The 24,514-nt window shown below is 34.7% G+C and overlaps 1 protein-coding gene across 3 annotated transcripts in view; it reads right to left on the bottom strand.

The window, feature by feature from the left end:
• Nucleotides 1–24,514, bottom strand: part of CNTN1 (contactin 1) — a 390,365-nt gene that overhangs the window by 32,752 nt on the left and 333,099 nt on the right. For all 3 annotated transcript variants that reach the window (XM_009247616.3, XM_054526301.2, XM_054526302.2), the window contains 5 exons: nucleotides 22,425–22,659; nucleotides 18,519–18,622; nucleotides 13,583–13,769; nucleotides 10,949–11,061; nucleotides 9,700–9,856 (listed from right to left, as the gene is read on the bottom strand). In XM_009247616.3, the coding sequence (XP_009245891.1) occupies nucleotides 9,700–9,856; nucleotides 10,949–11,061; nucleotides 13,583–13,769; nucleotides 18,519–18,622; nucleotides 22,425–22,659 (796 nt within the window). The remainder of the gene's footprint in view (nucleotides 1–9,699; nucleotides 9,857–10,948; nucleotides 11,062–13,582; nucleotides 13,770–18,518; nucleotides 18,623–22,424; nucleotides 22,660–24,514) is intronic.

Genomic DNA, 24,514 nt, shown 5'->3' with positions numbered 1-24,514 from the left:
ACTTTATTCCATTTTTTTTTCCAGCATTTCCTTATCAGAACAAGCCCTTCCCTGCCACTCTTAGTGAAAACAGATGCCCTTGCTCTCTCCCACCTCTCTTTACCTTCCTCAGCTACCTTCAGATATTATCACTATCTGACAAAACTTTACATATTGCTATATATTATTTATTTTGCCTCCTCGCTTTAAAATGTAAGTTCTATGAGGTTTGCTTAGAGAAGTAAGACTTTCACCCACACTATTTTGTGAAAGTTGCTCTCTTGAAACTACTAATGACATCTGTTTGGGCAGAATTTTGTCCCTCCCGAGTTCGTATATCGAAGTTCTAACTCCCTAGTACCTCAGAAAGTCACTGCATTTGGGATAGGGTCTTTCAATAAAATCATTAGAGTGGGTCTAAAGCAATATAAATCAGTCCTTATAAGAATAAGAAAGTACAACACACATGCTTGCACACACACACACACACACACACACACACTGAGGGAAGGCCATGGGAAGACACGGCCATCTACAAGCCAAGGAGAGGGACCTTAGAAGACACCAACCCTGCCAACACCTTGATCTAGCCTCCAAAATTGAGAAAATGAACAAAGCCACCCAGTCTGTGGTACTGTCATGACAGCTCTAGAAAACTAATACATCGACCTCCAAAATGCCAAACTAACTATCCTTTACTCAACTACTTCAACCTTCTTTTGACTTTTGCCACTTTGAAATAAATTATGTAAATTAGTAATTTTTAAAACTTTATTTATGTATTTATTTATTTATTTTTGAGATGGAGTCTCACTCTGTTGCCCAGGCTAGCATGTGGTGGTGCCATCTTGGCTCACTGCAACTTCAGTCTCCTGGGTTCAAGCGATTCTCCTGTGTCAGCCTCCTGAGTAGCTGGGATTACAGGTGTGTGCCACCATGCCCAGCTAATTTTCATATTTTTAGTAGAGATGGAGTTTCACCACTTTGGTCAGGCTTGTCTCAAACTTCTGGCCTCAAGTGATCCACCCACCTTGGCCTTCCAAAGTACTGGGACTACAGGCATGAGCCACCATGCCTGGCCTAAAAACATAATTTAAAAACAATACCATCAACGCCTCTGTACTCACCAACCAGGCAAAGAAATAGAACACAGGCACTACCGCAGAAGCCTCTTCCTGATAATTCCCCAATCACTCCACAGAGGCAACACTGGACTGATTTTGCATCAATCATTCTCTTTTTGGGGAAGTTTCACATGTTATATATAAATATGTGTGTGTGTGTGTGTGTATTTATATTAAACATACAAACCCCTTTAAACATCAATGTATTTTCTATTTTTAAACTTCATATAAATGGGATTATAGTTATGCATTGCTTAATGACAGGAATGTCTTCATAGAAATGTGTCATTAGGCAACTTCCTCATTGTGCGAACATATGACTATACCTAGAAGGCATAGTGTATTTATAATCTATTGCTTTCAGGATACAGACCTCCACAGCGTAAGCATATTACTGTACTGAATACTATAGCCAATTGCAATACAATGGCAAGTATTTGTATATATACATATACATACATAAATATAGAAAAGGTACAGCAAAAATGTAGAATTATAATCCTATGGGACCACCATCTTGTATGTGGTACATCATTGATGGAAACTTTGTTATGTGATGCATGACCTTATATGTATTATTTTGTGACTTTCTGTTTATGTTCAACGTTAAATATTTGAGAACTTTTATAATCAGAATTCATTATTTTGCATAAAAATAAGCCATACCAATCTATCATCAATAACATTTAAAAGCAAACCTGGAAAAATATTTACACAAATATAGCAGGAAAAGTTTTATAATCTTCCTTTATACATTGATTATAACATTTTAAAGAAAGTTCTTAATATGAAACATAGAAAGGGCATGAACAAAATTTTACAGAAATGGAAATATAAACAGCTGTCAAATACATCTGTAAGCTACATTAATAGTAACAAAAAATTGTGAATTAGTATTTTTGCTTAACAAAGATTTTTAAAAGGACAAAATGCTACAAAAATTTGTTTAATGATAAAATGCAGGCATTGCTGTTTAGATGACAGTTTGGTAAGTATATGCCAAGCCTTTAAAAAGTCATGCCCTTTAATCCAGTAATTGCACTTCTAGCAATCATTCTAAGAAAATAATTGGGAATCCAGAAAAAAGGTCTATACACAAAGATATCCATTATGAGGTTATCGTAATACTGAAAATGAAAATATGGGAAGTAACTAAATATAATGGCTACATTATTATCTGTGGGCCTTGGTGATTAGGTTATATTAATCACTATTTTCTGAATCTTGGGTAAATCTTGCTTTTAAATATCTTCATCATATTACTTCAATATCTGGAGCTTTTGGTCTATAATTTTAATGGTGCTACTAAAAATATCAATTTATATACCATGAAATTGATTTAGAAGCTAAGAGCTAATTTATTTTCCTTCTTTCATTTCATTTCATGTTTCCTAAAAAATCCACATTTGGCTTGGTTCTCTAAGTTAGTTTTGATGATTATCATAAAAACTCTATTTTTTTAGAAGGTATGAAGCATTTTCTCTCAGAATCTCAGCCTCATTCTTCTTGCTCTCAATGCCCTCCTGTGTTTCCCTGGGGTAAAAATGTGGACACTACATTCCCTCCAGACTCTCCTACCACCAAAAGGCAGAAGGCGAAGAATTGAGAAGCCATAGAAAAGCAGAAGCTGGGGTCTTCACATACACTCTTTAACCATTTATCCTAGAAAAGATCTTGTCATGATTTGCTTTGCTTCTTAGAGTCATAAAAAAACCTACAGTAGCCTATGAATTAATTATTTCTGAAAGAGAGTGCCTTGTTCTGATTGTGTCTCAGACTTGCTTTCTTTTCACTAGCCCTATCAACTCCCTCCCCTCTTGTCTCACTCCAATCTATTTTCTGCACAAAAGCAGAAAATGATCTTAAATTAGATCATGTCATTCATCTCCTGAAAGCACATCAACATTTTTCCATTGAACTTACAAGAAATTGCAAACATCTGAGTATTGCCTTTTAGATGTAATCAAGGCCAGGCTGTTCATAACTTTACCCCTCTTACCTCTCCAACCTCATCCCACATGACTCTGTATCCTCACTACACACTAGTTACACCAGCCTCCTTTCAGGTCGTTGACATGACAAGCTCTTCCTTTACCCACACTTTTGTCATATGGCTAGTTCCTGTCCTTTAGATTTCAGCCTACATCACCTTCTTAGTGAGGCTTGACCTAATCATCCTACCAAAAACTGGTCTACCTCTTTTTCTTTTTATATTAGCCACTCATTTTTCCCTGTATTTTTATTAAGTCTAATTGTTTTATTATTTGTTTGTTGGTTCTTTATTCTTCTGATATCCATTAGAATGGGAGCTTCAGTAGGGTTTGCAATTATTGTAACCAATAGCGCAGCAGAATGCCTGACATATGGTTGGGTTTAGACACTTATTGAATGAATTGATTTACTAGAGAACAAAATGTTTTTGAAAATCTGTAATGTTTGAAGAGTAAGCTTTATTTTATCATAGGAAAAAAATCATTGGCACATTATAATACTAAAATATAACTCTGGAGACTAAGGCTTTATTTCATTAATGAAAATTATTCTGTTAGAAAGTAAATCTTGGAGGATTATTTTAAAATTTCCTTTCCATTCTTATATGTGTTCCATCGAGGAATGTTTTAGCAAAATTATTTCTGAGTCTAAGTAAATGAGCAAAATAAAATATTGAAGTTGTTGTGAGAACTCGGTAGCAGCTAATGGAAACCTTAGGGAAAATTTCAAAAGACCAGGTTAGTTTAGATACAGAGGTGCTGTTTATGGCCTGACATAGAGTTAAAATGTGCTTCTAGAAGTTGTACTCAAAGCTTCTGAAGGACAATTAAGACTCTGGAAACTCCCTGTGCTGGGACTTGTCCAACAACTGCTGGATCAAACCTGGTCACTGCAGGAGTTATGTTAATAGTCATCAAGGCTATGAGTTGCCTCCCAAAGTTGAATTTAGAGACTCACAAAATATTACTTTGTCAAAATAATTTATCTTCCAACTTCATGTTTGTTACAAAACTGGGAGTGCTAAGTACGTTTATACAGTTAGGCAAGGCTTTGAGTGATTAGTCATGATTCAATGGTAATGAAGAGAATATGTATTTTAGAGGTAATTTAAATGTAAGCTATTTGTCAATCTAAAAATATATAGGCTAGATTTATTACTTGAATACTCAAATTGATCCCATGAAAACTGGCGTAAAAGAAAACAAAATATTTGGTTATTTCAAGATGGTTGAAGAGACAGCATTTCCCGAATGATAATATCTGATTGTATCTTAATCACAGACTAAATTTAATAATGTATGAAATGAATCTAAACATCCTACTATCCTCTTGTTCCTCTTACACCGCGAGACTTAGGAAGTGGAGAAGAGAGCACAGGAGTAGTGATGGAGTTAAACATATAAAAGTTCTACCCAAAAAATAGTTTTCTAGACCTTCTTCTGCTACTGGGCAGAAGAGGACAAAGCAAAACAACAAAATGTGTTTTTCATCACAGTGTTTAAGTCAGTGGATTTGGTTATATAGTTTAACTTAATATCTTGGAGTTAACAAAAATATTAGGTTAAATATTCAGATTACATCATCGGTGGTAATATCAGGATAAATTACAGATTTATTAGAAGACAAAATACACAAAATGAATATATAGTAACTTTAAATCAAATGGAAAAAATGACTTGCTCTTTTAGAATCTATCCTAGACATCCACCACTGCCTTCTTTCCAGTTCAGGACATCATTACATCATTATTTTTTTATTTTTATTTTTTTGAGATGGAGTCTCGCTCTGTCACCCAGGCTGGAGTGCAGTGGCTCAATCTCAGCTCACTGCAAGCTCCGCCTCCTGGGTTCACACCATTCTCCTGCCTCAGCCTCCCGAGTAGGGGGGACTACAGGTGCCTGCCACCATGCCCGGCTAATTTTTTTTTTTTTTTTTTTTTTTGTATTTTTAGTAGAGACGGGGTTTCACCATGTTAGCCATGATGCTCTGGATCTCCTGGCCTCGTGATCCGCTTGCCTTGGCCTCCCAAAGTGCTGGGATTTCAGGTGTGAGCCACTGCACCTGGCCCAGGACATCATTATCTTTTAATCGTTCTATGGCCATAACCTTGTACTTCATCTCCTTATATCTTAGTCCCCTACTATATATATTTGCTACAGTCACCAATATGATTTTCCAAGTGAGAAAATCTGATCATGTTACTCCTACCTTAAAAATTTCAAATGACAACTTCTTTTCCGTAGAAAAGTGTTCAGACTGTAAAATGTTCTGAAAAGTCTTTCTTGATTCAGCTATCTATAGTCTATTTAAAACTAAAAAGAAAAATAAAGACTTAAAATATGCATGTTCACTACAAATAATTAAGTATGTGCTTCTCTGAGGATATTTATTTATGACCAAGGATCCTTGTCAATTGATATTCTAAAATTTATAGAAAATATGTAGTAATCCAAATTAGCTTATTGAAATTAATATTGAAAATTATAGCTATATGTATATTTTCTTAATTTGCTCACAGTTATTAAAAATGGTTTTTGAAAGATAATATAGAATTATTAGAGATAGTATATGTGTGATGAAACATTTGTGGTGTTACATTTGCCTTGATATGCACTACAAATATTCAATAAGGAATAAGTTATTAAAGCAATGGATAACGGTGTTCAAGTCAGATAGAAGTGCAGTTACAGATAATCAAATCTGAAATATTTCCAAAATATGTCTAAAAGGAAGTCTTAATTTTTTTAAGAATCAAATTTGTGGATCGGCACATGAAATAATATAAATCATGAACCTAATGGGGAAGTATATCGGTTTTCTAGAGATGAAAACTATAGTTTTAAGTTGCCCAAGTTATTCTTGTTAGTGGGCTTTTCTCTATACAGAAATCATGAATTAATTCAACAGTTATTTGTTAAAACCCTGCTACATGCCAAATAGTCCCCTAAGTGCTGGAGATTCAAAGGTCAACTGAGGCAAACAAGAGCTTGCTCCCATGGAGCTTAGCTTCAAGTAAGGATGGAGAGAGATGATAAACAAATACAAATTAGTAAATAAGATAATTTTACATAGTTACTAACATTAGAATGAAAAGTAAACAGTGCTATGATATAAGGAAGATTTACTCAGAGTAGGCTGCTACCTTAATTGCTGGCCATATATAGAGCTTTTCTGAGGAAGTGGCATCTGAACAGAAACAAAAATGATGAGAATGAAACTAACATGCCAAGATCCAGAGAATTCCAGGCAGAAGGAAGAACAAGTAGAGATGCCTCAAGGCAGGGATAACACTGATGTGTTCAAGAAGAGAAATGTCAATAGAGAAAGGGACAAAGCACTCAACTGAGATGAGAGAGAGGGTGGATTATATAGACCACTATAGGCCACAGTAAGAAATGTAGATATTACCTGTGAGCCATCTTTCTTTCTTTTTTTTTTTTTTTTGAGACAGAGTCTCGCTCCGTTGCCCAGGCTGGAGTGCAGTGGCGCGATCTCGGCTCAATGCGAGCTCCACCTCCAGGGTTCATGCCATTCCCTGTGAGCCATCTTTCTAAGAGGAGAGTTACATGATTTGATTTGTGTTTTAAAAGACCCCCCTGTCTATTGCATAGATAATAGGCCTTGGGAGGCCAACACTGGGAGGCAAGAGGATCATTAGAATTGCAGCAGGGCCAGGAAATATGTGGAAATATGTAAATCTTAGCACATTTTAAATATGTGAACTGTGACTGCTGTATTGTAGTCATTTAATGTCTATTTGTTGAATGAATGAATAAATGAATGAATGAAGAGCATAAGGCTTATAAACATTAAGAACTAGTAGTGTGTTATAATCCTGGCTACGTATTTGGGGCATGAAAACCAAAAGAAAGTACTAAGACTCTTTTAAATTTAGAAGAAAACCTGTAATTTCTGTTTGTATTTACACATTTTCCTCATTAAAATAATTTAAGTGATTTGAAAATCCAAACTTAAAAACAAGAATATTCTAGAATGGTGTTATTCACCAAGCATCTGAGATTTCATAATGTTAATTCTACAGTTTATTTGTACAGTTATGGTCAGAATAAGAGATAATAGAAATTCTAAAATCAATAAGAATGTTGTCCATTAGTTGGCAAAAAGAGAAAAATATGAAAAATATCCTAACTTTGGGATTAAAAAAAAATACTCTTCTACACATGAGCTATATATACTGAAATATCAAATTACAGCTGTGGTATGCTGAAATCAACTCCTACAACCCCTGAAATCCAATTGTGAAATTTTTAGGAAATTTATGAGCAATGTGTTAAAAATGTAATTATTAAAATAGAATTTATGTAAACAAATTTAAAAGCTTAAAACAAATGTAGTAAATACTCAAAACTCATCACTTCTTAATATTTTACTATGTTATAATGTTGTCAGTGTTTTTGAGGTTCTTATTGTATCTGTATGGTGGCAATGACATATAATGATGTGCTACTGGGTAGCTCTTCACAGCCCAACATTAAGTGACATCACTAGGAAAGCTTGAAATCACACATGGTGAGAATATTTACATCACAAAACAGGCAAACATTATAAACAGGGCTTTCCCCTATCCCTAGTGATTCTACTGTTTAACATTTACCAGTGCCATTAGTGATAGGTAAACTGATGTTACCATCACTGCTACAGCATCTCTTGCTGAAAACCTCTAGTCTAAATCCCAGAAGCTAGGTTCTCCTTTCTATGAGGAATGATGAACCATGGGTGAGTACAGAGAGCAAAAGCTTGCTGTGGCTGGCTTCTACACAGAAAAAAGGCCCAGGGTTCAAGAGCAATTTATTTAGTTACTTTGTGCTTTACCTTCCTTGAAATAATGGCCATATTTCCCTCTGATTTCCTTTTGTGAAACAGCCCACTAAGTGTAAAACTATTGAAGGTGTTGACAAAGTTCTGAATATAGAAAATGTTTCAAAAATAAGAAAATTCTATTTTCCCCTGTCAAATTAGCAATGACTAAAAAGAAAGACAATAATATTAGAGTGGTGCAGTGAGAAAAGCATTTATATATAATGATAATAGGAATAGAAATTAGTAAATGTTTTTGAAGAAATTTGGCAACCTAAAACACTTTGTCTTAAATTTAACCTGAAGAAAGATTAATTTATGAAAATGGACTCTAAAAGTATTATTTATGATAGAAAAAAACTTTAATGAGTTTGCATATTTGTTTGAAAGAATATCATTTATAAGTTTTAAATACAATTTATGAAATAAATGGAAGCTGAAACATGAAATTATATATGTATACAGAGTGACTATAAGTAAATTCAACTAAGCATTAACAGTAGCTATTTTAGGGTATTCGGAACATGATTATTTTCTTTTCCTTTCACATCTCTGTAATTTCTCTATTTTCTTAAAAGACAAAATTACTGATGATTAAAAAAATCAAAGTTCTATTTTGATTTGTAAAGGATGTATATATGTATTGTGGCAAATTTCACAAAAACATGGCATACAATTGAAGCCAGCATTTATTAAATACCATTAAATACTCTGGCATTGTGTTAAAGGATTTTTTGTTGGTTTAATATATAGCATATTCATTTATGTAGATCAAAATCACCAAATTTTCAATTTTTTTTTTTTTTTTTTTTTTTTAGTTTTCTTAAAATTTAGCTTTTATTTTAAGTTCAGGGGTATATGTGCAGATTTGTTATGCAGGTAAACTGTGTCATGGGGTTTGTTGTACAGATTAACCAAATTTTCTTATAAATTATTTATTATCATCTTTGATCTAGGATCTTCTGGTAATGTCAAAGCCTCTCATACGTTTCTCAAATTAACATCTATTGAAATTCAGTATAATTAAACTATATCCTGCATATAGGTTGAGAAAAATATGTCAAAAATTAAATAACAGAGTGCTACAAATAAAAAAAAGAAATGACTGCCTCAAATATGTGTATTTCCAAATCAAACAAAGGTGTGAGAAATAGAGTTTGTAGAAAAGGAATAGATAAAGAGAAAAGACAAAGGGGCTATAATTTAGTGTTTTTCTCTTTTACTACTATATCAATATCTATAGACCAAGTGAAAGAAAGTTAGAAGAGTATTAAAAATAGCCTAGTATATTTCCTTTTGATATAAGAGAAGTTGGGTTATTATTAAATAATAGCCTAGTATTATATAGTATTCAATAAATTATGCCATTTTAATTGGGCTTTTTATTTGAAAATATTTAATTGACAAAGATTAAATGTATTCAAGGTGAACAACATGAAGATTTGATATATGTATACTTTGTATAATGATTACCACAATCAAATAAACTAATACATCCCATACTGTATACTGGATCCCAAAATCTTGTTCATCTTATGTCTGAAAGATTCCAACTGTGCTTTGACATCCAGATAATAATCAAGAAGTATGTGGTATGTCACAGACTTACTTTTGTGACTCATAAGAGGAGAAATACCAAGTTTCAGGGAATCCTTGATATGTCCAATCTACTTAGGAAAATATGGACGCTGGTGTGAGCATCGGGCTTATCCCTACCCTTGGGAATCCACAGGGTCTAGAAACTCACAAGTACTTAGTTGAAATGTGTCTTAAATGACTCACTTACCTGAAATTTTGACTTGAGACACCACTCCATCTCCTCCATCACTGTGCGCGCGAACCTCCACAACGTATTCTCCATCTCTGGGGATTGGGACTTCTATGGAGTGTTTGTGAGTTGAATACAGCTTGCCATCATGCTGGCCATCAGGTCTGTAGAGTACCTTATAAAGTAAAGAAATGTAAATATGCAGTAAAGTCATAATAATGAGCCAGTGCTCTAACACTAAAACCAGAATAAAAGTGCTTACACTTTGATTAACAAAAACTAATAAATTTAAAACAAGAGGAAAAACTAAATTTAAAACTAGATGAAAAAAATCATGTTAGTTTCAATTCACAATAGTTGATTTTTGCAAGTTTGTAGGATTATCCAAGGAGATGTGACTTAAGCATCTGAATTTTGTTTTTTGAGATGACCCAAAATAAAAATATAGAAAGAATGAGTCTTTTTAAGAAAAAAGTCCAAAATGAGAACTTTAAAATATATTGAAATGGTCTGAAAATTGTCTCTCAATTTTTATTTTTACCATTTTCCATAAAATTTGGTATCCAGTGAAAAATGTGATAGTGTGTGATATAAAGAATATATTTAAAATAAGCTTTTCTCCTTTTTTTTCATTTATAAACAGTAATTCAGTTTATCAAGGAGTTTGCTGGGTGCTGGGCAACCCTATCACAATCATTGCCAAACAAAAATAGTTTCGTTCTCTCTCCTCCTTAAGCTCTGATTATTCTATTTTATCTTTAAAGTATTCTACTTATCTTACACTTTTGATGTAACATTTTGCTGAAATTCAGTGAAGATAATGTTTTCCATTTCAAAATGTATCATGGCACTATGTCATCTGATTCTGCTCTACAACTATTAAATAGAATAAGAAAGCTGAATGGGGCTGGCTGTGGTGGCTCATGCCTGTAATCCCAGCACTTTGGGAAGTTGAGATAGGTGGATAATTTGGGGTCAGGAGTTCGAGACCACCCTGGCCAAGACGGTGAAACCCTATCTCTACTAAAAATACAAAAATTAGCTGAGCATGGGTGTGGGCACCTGTAATCCCAGCTACTTGGGAGGCTAAGGCAGGAGAATCACTTGAACCCAGGAAGCGGAGGCTGCAATGAGCCAAGATTGTACCACTGCAGTCCAGCCTGGGTGACAGAGCAAAATTCCATCTCAAAAAAAGAAAAGAAACCCATCTTGGGTTTCACTGAAACAGCAAGAATTGCAAACATTAAGCATCACTATTTGTATATACCTTATATCCTGTCACTGTAGATTCATTTGATAGTGCAACGACATGATCCCAGGTGATTATATAGCGTGAACCAGACCTTATTGAACTGATGATCCTTGGAGGCTGGCTAGGAGCTGTGAAAAGTAGTAATATGCAATCAATGGTCACTATATCCAATCTCGATTCTGCATACTCTATTGCATCAAGTATTATAATGCTGATGATAATGACCACCACCATCTAGTTTTAATAAGTGTTTACTATATGCCAGGCACTATGCTAAGCACTTTACATCCATGAGTCCATTTAATGTACCCCATGGCACTGCGAGCTAGGTAATATGACTTTTATTCTCTTCTCATCATGCTCCACTTGGGTTTCTTTCTCCACTAGTCTTTTGAAATTGCTATTTGGAAGGTCATCAATCACCTCCACTTGGCTAAATCTAATGTCACTTGTTTATTCTTTTTTAAATTTAATATTTTTGGAGCATTTCACAGAATTGACCATCTTCTTTCTTGAATCTCTCATTTTTTCTTAAATTCAGATCTTAACAGCTGGGTTTTTCTTCTACCTCATGGGCTGCTGCTTCCCATTATTCATGCTTAGCTGGCTCCCTCGGTCAGCTTGTAACTGTTGGATGATTTAGGAATTCATCTATGTACCTTTTCTACTCTCTCTGTGGATCTTCCCTAAGTACTGACACTTAGGCCCATGGCTTTAAATATTCACAGTTCTGTCTCTAGCCCTAATCTCTCTTTCAACCTCTAGACGTATGTGGCTAGAGGTCTCTCTGTCTAGGCAGATATCAGCCTATTTCTACTTGAGTCTCTAAAAGATTTCTCAAATGTAATATAATCAATTGTAATACATGTTTCAAACGTAATATAATGTCAAGTATCCTCAAATCTTTCTCCAATGAGTCTTTGCCATCATCAGCAAATGGCACAACCAACCCCCCTAGTTTCTCAAGCAGAAATTTGGTGTTTAGTCTCTCATCCCACTCATTGCCAACATCCAAATTGGCAGCAAGTTGTCAACTCTGCCTACAGAAAACTTTCCACTTCTGTCTCCATTTTCACTTAGTGCTAGCCACTATCAATTCTCTCCTTGACTGCTGAAATAGTCTCCTAATTGGCTTTTCTGCTTCCACTGTTAACCCACCACAGTCCATTTTCTGTACAGAAGCCAGGATGATTTTTTAAAAAACAACATCATGAATTAGATATCACTCTCTGTTTTAAAATCTTTCAATGGCTTCTTATCATGTTTAGAAAGAACTCAAACTCATCACAGTTACTTACAAAGTTCTCCATAATTGGGCCCCAGAACGCTTCCCCCTCCTTACTCAGAACCTATGCCCTGGACCCAGTGGCCTTTCCACACCTAAAATATTTTAAGTGCTCTTCACCTTAAGGTTTTGTACTACTTAGAGTGCAAAGAACCTTACGGCTCTGCCTAAAGCTCTTCACATAATGGGTTCTTCTTACCATTTATCACTCAAATCATAGCTTAACTGGCATCTTCTCAGAGGCCTTTCCTGGCCACCCAATCAGAATTTCACTTTTATCTAAGTCACTTTACTTTTGTCTATTATTCATTTTATTGCCCTGTCATCTGCTTTAATCCCACTTATTTATTTATCAGAGTTTGTGTTTGTTTGAAGTTTCTATCTCATTTCATTAGCTTGTAAACCATGTGAGAAGAGCACCTTGGACTGGTTTGATCCCTTTTGTATCCTCACCATCAAGAATAGTGCTGAGCACACAGCATATTTTTGATGAATGAATAAATACATGAACAAATGGAAAAAGAACAAAAATGAATGCTCCTTTTACAAATTAGAAAACTGCGGTTTAAATAGGTAATTTATCTATTGTCATACATTTAGCAAGTGGCAGAGACAGATCTCAAACGCATGTTAGACACCAAATTCTAGTTCTTGTCACTACATTCTGTCATCTCACTGGGAGAGTCTCTGTCCCAAAGTGAATTTCATAAATTTGCAAACTCTAATGGTAATCACATCTTCAGATTCTTGAGACATTCCCTAGAGTCCTACATACAAATTATCCTTTTTTGTTTATTCCACTTGGGTTCAAGAACAGAGATATCAAAATGAATCCAGAGAGATTAGAATGACCAGAACGTGAGCAGGGATAGGTGGTCTTGTTTTATGAACCACCTAAAACATACAGTACTAGAACATACAGTAATAAGAGAGTAAGTATAATGCTACACATTTAACTTGCATTGCACTGTGCAATGACAGAGGTTTATAAATTAAAGCATGTAAAAATAAGCAGAATTTTAGTTTTCATATGTGGTTGATGTACTCCTATGAAAACAATGTTTAAATTAGTAAGTACAGGGTGAAGACAAGTTAATGGCACAGAATTTGAGAGGGCAGCCTGTACAAAAGGGTAGTTCTCTAACTTTATTTCTATAATGGAATATTTAATGTGTGAGGGTATTTTTCACATTTTTTCATCATCTACAATAATTCATGTTTTAAGGGAAATCTTGTGTGGCTGTAAAGGATATTGAAAAATGTGCTCAGGTAGCTAGGTAGGAAATTTCCTTCAAATATATTCGTATCATGATTGAATCCAGTGGTAGTTTTTGACAAGTCTAAAAACAAAATGTGAGACTCACGTGCTTTCTTGGTGAAGGCCTCAATCATGTCACTTGGAGGTCCACACCCTGCACTATTGCAGGCCCCGACTTCTATAAAATACTGGGTGTCTGGCAGAAGGTTCTCGAGCCTGGCCGAGTACTCTTGGCTGGTGACTTGAACTCTGTTTGCAGCTTCTTCTTTGTCATGGGCAGCCCAGTACCGAATCTACAAACATTCAGGATGAGTTATATTTTGCCATGATTTAGAGTCTTCAGCTATGAAAAGTTCTCTTCAACTGGTTCTGTTACCATTGCTGTTGGCTGATCATCATATTTTCAAATCTTTCTTAATGATATCTACCCTTCTATCAGCCTTAGAATATAGTACAGCACACAGGGCAGAAATGATTAAAGATGCCAGAAGCGAATCAAAGTCTTACTTCATTGCCCAAAATAGTTTTACATTGACTAAAAAAAATAAAAAATAAAAAATTTAAAAATCCCAAAAACTTTGCAGCAGACTTTCAAAATATAAAAGTGGTCTCCATTTGGAAATACTTCTCACTATAATTTTTATCATTTATTTCCTGTTTTACTTCTATTTGCATTATTTCAAACTTGTTCTGAGCCATTCTTAAAGCAGTTGGAGAGGAATATAATTTTGCTGGATAAAAATAGTTACTATGTGGCCTAGAACACGCTAAAGTAATACTTTCTTCTAGCTCCTTTCAGAAGTAAGTATCTAATGTTATTTCCTTCAAACCCATATAGAAGCTAGATATCAAAGAAATATATCTAATAACTGGATAAACTGTAGAAATTATTTACCCATAAAATACTTTTTAAAAAATGTTATCGATTTTTTGGATTAGAAATGATTACTTTTGTCAAATAATTACAGGATTCCTTTTCTCTTAAAGTTTAAGAAAAGTTATGGATTATAACTTTCATCTTTAAAGGCTTTTTTGCATTCAAGATTTATAATTATATCTAAGATATGAAAAAAATGAATAAAAATATGTTATATGTAATATAAGAATAAAAAGAAAAGGATTATTTGTAACTATCCTGATATTTTACATATTTTAGATGCCCTGTCTATAAAATAACGGGATTGTAATTTCACAATTAACCAAAATGCCTCGATTAAAATGTCTAATAATAATATAATCCTGCATTTTTTATTTACATAAACATGTAAGAAACTATTATGAAGTGCAACAGGATGGCTCAAATTCACTTGGCAAAAGTGAGGTTTTTATGTTGAATGAGCACATTTCTGAACATTCAGGAGTGGATGAATGCTTCCCTTTTCATCCCAGGCAGGGCAGCTTCAGAGGCACATTTATAAAACTCCTCAAAGGTCTCAAGGGATGGAGTACCAGTTGCCCACAGTGGTTGCCAACAAGACAAATAGCACGTTTGTATCTGAGCCCCCCCTTTCCTCTTCACTCTGCCTTTTCCTCATACCTGCTTCCTAGGATCATATTGAAAACAATCAATCAACAACAATAATAAACAACCTTTCTCCACATCTTTGTTTGAGGCTCTGTTTCAAAGAGATCCAGACCAAAACGGATGTCTTCTCCAAAATAAGAAAATAAAGCACTTTCTAAGTAATCAGTTTCAGCTCACCATAATTTAAACTTTAAAAACATTTGAGTAGACTATACAGGATTGTTCATCTTTTATGATTGTGAAATCCATCATCTGCATTAATCTCTAATTCAGTTGCTGAAGTTTTTGCATTCATTATTCCTGGTAGCCTATTTTACTCATTTTCATTAAATTAATTAAGTGAATATTTTACCTACTGGGTGAGCAAACTAAGTCTTTTGTGGATTCCTGGGCAAGAGCCCAAAGTTCCAAAATGCCCTTGATAAGAAAGACTTATTGTATTCTTCTAGCTTACCTACACTATAGAAAAACTCACTGGGTATTAAGATTGAAAGTGGGGAGCTCTTTAACCAAGTAAGAGAAAAAAATACTAAGTGACATAAACATTCTACTGAGATACACTTTAAAACCACAAGGGAAGAGATTGTCTTTAAATTCAATTGCTCACAATTCTCATTTGAAATGTCAGGAAATGAACCTTGAGATGGTGTCAATCAGGCAGGAGTCAGGGCTTTCCAGCTTTATATTTTATGTCTTCAATGTGCTGCCTGCTTTCTGTGTATCTTTATACACAGAAAAATATAGATCCATCGTACATTGTCATGGGAAGTGCATTGGGGTATTAGTTTTCACCATCATCTATCTTGTTAAACCATTGGCTTCTCCCATCATATTTTAAAATGGAAACAACCACATTATAGTCAGTCAAGACCCCCCTCCCGCCTACTGGCCACAGTCACAGGAGCATTTCCTGCAGAACAATAAATAATATGGATTTTTCTCTTTTAAGTGTTCATGCTTGTCTCTTTGATATCCAAGACCCTGTGTGAAAGGTTTAAAAGGATTTTAAGAAAGAATGAATGGAAAGAATAATTCTGTGATTTACTTCCAGCAATTTTAATCAACCATTCTCTGGAGAGGCAAGAACTAGATTAAAATCTGATTATGACAATTATTACTCAGACAAACATTTCTAACCCTCAAATTCTTCATCTCTAAAATGGGGATAATAATAGTGTCTATCCTCTAGGGTTGTGTGGATTTAGTAAAATGGCCTTAGTTAAGTGTTTAGCACAATAAGGACTCAAGACGTGTTATCAGTCTTTTCATCATTAACATCATCATGATCATCTTCCTTACTGCCATCATCATCATCATCATCATCATCATCATCATCATCACCACCACCACCACCATCTTGGAATGCCCAATGACATAAACAGGGAAAATTCTTAAATACAGGTTATTTAATATCTTTCACATAACAGTTCTATGAGGCAGTGGTTACTTTCTCACTTTATAGGTGAGGAAACTCAGAAAGTTCAAATGAATTTTCTACAAAATTCTTAAGTGACAGAGCTGAAATATAAACCCATGTTTGCTCAGCAGCGAAGTGCATAAGTTTTTACTTAATGTAAGTTGGAAAAGGTCAGAAATCTGTGAAACCAACTCCTCATGGTACATACTTTTCCCTTGAAATTATCATTTGAGAAAATCTTATTTGATAAAGATTACTTTTTACTGACTATGTGAAAATCCTTAATCAAGGTTTAGTTCCCAATTAAAAAAGCATATTTAATTATTATCTGAATCATTGGTTCCACTATGTTGCTTCCTACCTCTTATTTCCTTTGTCTTCTTCTTACTAAAAGTAAGCAAATCGTCAGTATATAATTCTTGGCATTGACAAAGATAATATATAATTTTCTACCATGTTTTAAATAAAGTAAAATATGTCATATATTTGGCATTTTGACTCAATGATATGGGTTATACGTTAAATTATCCTTTTTTTCAATTTTTATTAGAAATAAATAATATAAAAGAAGAAAAAAATCCTGTGCTCCAAAATTTTACTTTCCAAGCTCTACACATTGATGTCTTCTCCCAAAGATACCACAGGCGTATTTATTACAGGGGTTTGTAACATCTAGTTAATTTCTCTCTTTCCTACTTCTTTTCTACTAGCTGTAAACTAATTGTCAGGTTAGTAAGTTACAAATATTGGGTATTCTCAGTCTAATTATTTCCAGTCTACTCTTCTCTGTTCTGTAATAAATTCAGCTGACCCTTTGCATAGATGATCTGAGGGCTCTTTAAAATCTTCCCAAATTATAACCTATTGTGCCAAAAAAAAAAAAAAAAAAAAAAAAAAAAGCTTCCTGTTGGTCTGGGTGTGTCTGCTCAAAGGCTTGAGTTTCTTTTACAGCTACATCTCAGAAACATGGCCTTGAGAAAGCCCAATTGTAACATTTTGTTTAATCATACTTCATTATTCCTATCAGTATTCAATGAATATCTATTTAGAGCCTGCCAGGTGCTCAGCACAGTTCTTGCATGGCACTGAGAATAGAACAATACTCTGCCCTCATGGAGCTAATATTCCATGGACAAAGGAGAAGGGAGGGTGGGGAGCTGAGAATGCAAGCTGGCTGGGGGAGTGGGGTGGGTGGAGTGGGAGAGGCAGCCCTAGACAGCACTCACTGAAAAAAAAAAACAGGGAAGTCTGTGATGTGTGGCAATAAAGCACCGAACTTTGAATCAGACAACTTGAGTTTTAGACACTGCTCTGACACTTTCTGTAAGTGACAACTGAGGCAAGTTGTCAAATCTCTTTGGTATCCATTTGCTCATCTGTAAAGGAAAAACCATGTTAATTCCTTTGAATTTTCACTTCTTGCACTTAAAAATGTGAGATGATGATTTCACATTTCCTACATAACTCAGTCAAAATTGCATTAGCATTGTATTAAAGACCCTAACTAATCTCTCTAGTTTTGATTTTCCAGTTTTTACTCCCTTGACTACGACAAGTTTTCTCATTTGCATCTGACTGATTCTTACTGGTTCTTTAAAATTAAGCTCAAGGGAAGTTTTATTTGGGTCATTTTGATTGTTACTTCATAGATAACATAAGACGTATTTGCTATATTTAAAATTGTTTACTTTGGAGGGACTTTTCGAAATGGAACTACTGACTCAAAGAGGATGACTATTTTCAGGATGCTTCTATAAATTACCAAAATGCTTTCCAAAAAACTTGAGATTCACTAGCTTTTTATGAGAATATTTTCCTAAAAAGACCTTGGATAATCATAAGTGTTATTACCATAGTTTTAATTTTGGCCAATTGTTTGCCAGGACTTAGGTTTCTTTACATCTCCCCTAGATAGGCCAGTTAGGAACCCCTGTTTTATTCTTAACAACTAACGTATATATGACCACAATACTAGACACAGAGAATAAAGTATTAGTTGCCACATAAATTAATGGGACATTGAAACATACAACACATTTGAAAACATATGCTTATATATTTATGAATAAATGTATTTAGTTTGATAAAAATTTAACATACCTGATAGCTTTCCACTATTTTTTCTAAAACATGTTCCCAATGAACAGATATCTCAGAAGATGATAAGACTTTTACACCTACTTCTGTTGGGGCTTCACTGGGAGCTGAAATTTTATGAGAACATTATATTATTAGTGAGATATTTACATTTAAGAAATTCGAATAGCATCATTTGCTATATGAATGATGTTGGACCATACTTTAATTTTAATGTTTCTAAAATAGCTTTAATATTTTCAAACTGAAATAAGTGCAATTATTTTATTACCTCTTCCTGTATTTTTCTAATGTTACTTTATTTTATGGCATTAGTGATACACGTGCACACACATTCATTTACATAAATGTTAATATAGACATATACACATACACATTCCCACACACACTTTTACCAAATACAGAAAGCTTCATCAATTTCTATTACATCTGTGAGAAAAAAAATACTATTTTTTAATTTCTCTCAACTGATATGCTTAAGAAAGCCTGTTGATGCAAATTAAAATTATTAATATTTAGCTATCAACTCTGTATTATCGGAAATAGGAAATTTGGTATTACAGAAAATTGTTCAATATAATACATTTTCTCTTATTTGCTATTTGTGTGAACTAACTACAAACAGCAATATTATTAATAAAACTTCCCTTTTTATGTCCAAGCTAAGATCTTTAAAAAAAATTTTTTAAGAGCCTTTGAAACAAGTTGTAACATCCCCTGTTTCCTGGGCTCAAGAAAGCTTTTATGTGTCTAATCTTCCAACTGGGCATCAAGTCAAATATGTATCAAAAAGGCCTCTGTTCAGGGAAAAAAAGTAACTTACATCCCTTATGAAATTTACACAAAGAAACCAACGAAGGCTTTAAGCAGGGGTGATCAATTTTTATTGTCTTTCATCAAAATGCCGTAATCCTATTTAATGTTTAAAAATGTTCTACACACGAACACTGTTGCCTTTCCAAAACAAGGCAAACGTGTAGCACTATGATTGATTTCTCAGCAGTGGAAGAAGAGATTAACACTTATACAAGTTTCAACACATGCAAGTTTTATGAGACTCATGAAATATTTAGGAAAGAAATATAATTAAACACAAATAGCCATGACTAAATAGATGACAAGCTATTTGCCTGAAAGCTTATTTTAGCATCAAGTAAAGCAGTAAAAAGGTGAGAAGGTAACTTGTAAAATGCTTAAGACACTCATTTTATCTGTAAGATGTACTCATGTTATTCAAATTATTAAAACTGAGTGAAGTTATCGTATTTCTTTGTTGTTTTGTTTTGTTTTGTTTTTGAGACGGAGTTTCGCTCTTGTTGCCCAGGCTGGAGTGCAATGGCGCGATCTCGGCTCACCACAACATCCATCTCCCGGGTTCAAGTGATTCTCCTGCCTCAGCCTCCTGAGAAGCTGGGATTACAGGCATGTGCCACCACAACTGGCTAATTTTGTATTTTTAGTAGAGATGGGGTTTCTCCATGTTGGTCAGGCTAGTCTCGAACTCCTGACTTCAGGTGATCCGCCCACCTCGACCTCCCAGAGTACTGGGATTACAGGCATGAGCCACCATGCCCAGCCAAGTTATCATATTTGTGCTGAATGAGCACACGCATAGAGAATATAAGTTTGTCATCAGGACTTTTCCACATTTGATAATAAACAAATTATTTCTACATTTTATTCTTTCGACATATTTGGTTGTGCTAGCTTAAAAGTAAAAAAATACACACATACACACACACACACACACACACATATTAACATACACATACTTTTGTATGCAGTAAAAAATATAGTAAAAAGTATATATATAATTTTAAATATATACATATATACTTATATATACACACATATATACTTTTACATATATGAATTACTGCCTTTTATATTAAATTTTGCTATGTATATTTAAGACATATGACATGGTATTATGACATACATATATAGAATACAATGGCATTTAATAAAAGTAAAGCTTACAGGATGATTTAATTATATATTACATTTTTAACAAATACTAAATCTAATAATTCTGTGACCGATTAATATACGTGAGAATTTCTGTTGAGGTATAAGGCGTGGCTAAATGTCTATTTTGAAGTAAAAACACTGGAAGTTGGGTGAACCAATAGAGCCCATTTCCACTAATGATAGAAGAGTACTTCACACACCTTTAGTCTTCAAGCTCTTCTACTTGTGCTTCTCACACATGTGCAAAGAGAAACTTGGCCAAGGGTAAATGTACATTGCCAAAGATCAGAAGGCAATGACATCTCTATTTGCTTTTCTAGTCATTAATTATTTACACAGTGCACATGAATAAAGAAAGGTATTATTATCATTATTATTTCATCTTATATTTTTTAGATGGACTTTCGCTCTTGTTGCCCAGGCTGGAGTGCAATGGCCTGATCTTGGCTCACAGCAACTTCACCTCCCAGGTCCAAACAATTCTCCTGCTTCAGCCTCCCAAGTAGCTGGGATTACAGGCATGTGCCACCAATCCCAGCTAATTTTGTAGTTTTAGTAGAGACAGGGTTTCTCCATGTTGGTCACACTGGTCTCGAACTCCCAACCTCAGGTGATCCGCCTGCCTCAGCCTCCCAAAGTGCCGGGATTACAGGCGTGAGCCACCGCCCCTGGCCAGAAAGGTATTATTTTTAACAAGAATATAAATAACAAAAGCCTAGCAGCTTAAACAGAAATCAGAGAAAATAATGTAATTATGCTCAATCTAAAACTGTGTATCATTTGTATAAATATATAAAGTCTTCTGTGACCATGCTTGGTTAAGTTAAAGTTTCTAGAAAAACAAAAAGAGCTGGTATTAGTATTGTTTTTTTCCTAAATGCCCTACAAGACAAATTTTTCTCTTTTCAAGAAAACAATTTCAACTGACCCCTTTTTCATATAATTATGTCTAGATTCCCTTTAACAAAATTTGTGTTCTCTATTGTAATAAAAAGTTACGTAAATGCTACAATTAAACACATTTTTAGGTTAGAATTTTGGGCCATTTTACAAATAATATATATAATATATACGTTATAGAATTTTTTTGTTTGTTTGTTTTTGTTTTGAGACAGAGTCTTGCTCTGTCCCCCAGTCTGGAGTGCAGTGGCATGATCTTGGCTCACTGCAAGCTCCACCTCCCAGGTTCACGACATTCTCCCACCTCAGCCTCCCGAGTAGCTGGGACTACAGGCACCTGCCACCATGGCCAGCTAATTTTTTTTTTTTTTTTTTTTTTTTTTGAGATGGAGTCTCACTCTGTCACCCAGGCTGGAGTGCAGTGGCGCGATCTCGGCTCACTGCAAGCTCTGCCTCCCGGGTTCACACCATTCTCCTGTCTCAGCCTCCCGAGTAGCTGGGACTACAGGCGCCCGCCAACACGCCCGGCTAATTTTTTTGTGTTTTTAGTACAGACGGGGTTTCACTGTGTTCGCCAAGATGGTCTTGATCTCCTGACCTCGTGATCCGCCTGCCTCAGCCTCCTAGAGTGCTGGGATTACAGGCATGCACCACTGTGCCCGGCCATATTATAGAATTTTTAAATTATAAACTTTATGAATATACAGACATATTGAGATTCTGTTCAAGTATGGAGAGTTTCTGACTACAAAATTATAATCAAGAGCCCAAAAATGGAAGTCAGAGCCAATTATTTTAATGGGGATTTCCTAATACCATGGGCATGATCTAAATGATGAAAAAGACTCTAGCAGCATTCTCATCATTTAGATGAAGAGGCTGATGTTTAATTTGGTTCAAAATAGTACTCATTTACTAAATGCATAATGCTATAAAAAGGTCTTAATAAGTAAGGCCTGAAAGGAAACAAACTAAATGCCTACTAGAGAATTAGGTTTTTCCTCCCTCCTCATGTAAGAAGGTCTTTCTTTTACCTACCGTCTTGTGCTGAATTAATGACAGCTACTAGGCTGTAAGGTCCATCTCCTTTGTTGTTGAAGGCCTTGACTTTAACTTGAAACGCAGTGGAAGGGCTCATGGTTTCGTCTTTATGGACATATCGGCCAGTGTCAGGATTAGTAACTGTGACTTTTTTCCATTCTTCTCCATCAAATGGCTTAAATGCCACTATGTAACCAAAATTGTTGCCATAGTGGTATTCTCTTGACAAAGGCTAAATAGAAATTAAAAGATTGAGTAGGTTTTAGTAATACAGGTAACAGGGAGGAAATGCTATGGCGATAATGACACACATGGAGGCATGCTCTTTGTAAAAACATACGCAGTTCATACATTAGTGCTGGTTCCAAATGTCAGAGGAAAAACATGCTTAAACACGGGATGATCTTATTTACCAAATGGTAGCTTCGCTACTCTTAGAACACCTCAGGGGCCTCCCACTCCGGGCCTTTTTCCTTTCAGTTCCTTCTGCCTAGAATGTTCTCCTAGATGTTATGTGACTCCTCCTACCCCCTCACTTTCCCAAGGTAAAATCACCTCCACGTTTTCACTGACCACAGGTTCTGCCACTGCAAGACTCCAACACAGTACTCCATGCCCCACACCCTACCTATTGTTTTTCCTTAACCCTAACAAAGTCTATACAATTTACTTATTTATCTACTTTATTGTCTCTCTCAACTACTAAAATACACGTTTTATGAAGGTAGCATTTTTGTCAGTTTTGTTTTCCTCTTTATCCCTAGCACCTAGAACAGGGCTTCAAGTAATATGTATTTAAGGGATGAGCAAATGAATTTCACTGGAATTGAAAGGCAATGGTAAGAGAGTTATATAAGACTCTAGCCTAGAATATCTACCTTGTGATCGAAAAGAAACTGGTAAGAGGAATAAAAGTAGGTGACAAGGAGGGAAGGGACAATATTGCACTCATTTGTAGGGGGATGGCTTTGGGCTTCTATCTCCAATTCTAAAGCAAGTGCTTGGTTTTTCATCATTTTCTCAAGGTTTCTTATCACTCATGTCAATTGCCTTATAAAGAAGTCTATGTCAGCCTTAATCACCTATTATTAGTAAATACTGACTTACAGCTACTTCTAGTGAGTACTTGTCAGTTAGCCTTTTTTGGGAATTAAGGTAAATATGCACATTGTATATTTACTTTTTTTTTTTTTACCAGAAAATCAAATTTAAGATGTCTTGAGGCAAAACCTTGAAGTAAATATAACACTATTGCTTGGACATACTTAACATTAAACAGGAAGATATAGAAATGTGTAAAGGTCAAAAGGTGGAAGCTGTATGTGGTTGCACAATATATTAATAGGTATGTGATTTTAGATTATTAGATAGTATAGCCTAACATTTCTACAACAGTTTAAACATTTTTCTTATTGATGGTTCTCTACTTAGTTTTTGGAATTGAGAGTATAACAGAATCAGCTATGAAACTTTCAAAAATAACAACTCTCGGGCTCTATCTCCAGAAACTTGAATTTGAATCTCTGGAGGAGAATTTCCAATACTGAATTTTTTTAGAAGGCCCATCTTATTCTGTAGCAGATATCCACAGAATTTATAAAAATCAAGCCATAAGAGAAAAAGCGGAATGTTCTAATTTTTATAATATTTGCATTTTTTGGATATTTCATTGGCAGTAAAACTTAGAAATAAATATTTTAAGATTCAGATTAGCAAACGGATTTTCTTTTTGCTAAATCTTGCTTTAAAATGTGATTTAAATGCTAAGTATAGAAAATGACTACAAAGCACACAGTGAGTCAAGTTTTGCTAAACATTCACTTGTTAAATAAATCCATTTGACGGATACAAAGAATAAAACCTGTCATTTTTTCCACAGTCTTCAAAATCCTTTGGAGCCTAAATTGTGCTCTTTGACTATCTGCAGTGATTCAACACTAAGTGTATTTAATGAATAAATGAATCTGTATAAACCATGTTATCTGGATAAATGCCAGGTGTCTGAGTCAGACAATTTTGTCCTATCACAACTTTTCCCACCCCTCCCAATATCTTTCCTATTTCAAAAATCCAGCCAAGATGTATTG

The sequence above is a fragment of the Pongo abelii genome, chromosome 10 (assembly GCF_028885655.2).
Source record: "Pongo abelii isolate AG06213 chromosome 10, NHGRI_mPonAbe1-v2.0_pri, whole genome shotgun sequence".
NCBI classification, from domain to species: Eukaryota; Metazoa; Chordata; class Mammalia; order Primates; family Hominidae; genus Pongo; species Pongo abelii.
The sequence above is the reverse complement of the archived record's forward strand: the minus strand, read 5'-3'. Positions and strand labels throughout refer to the sequence as shown.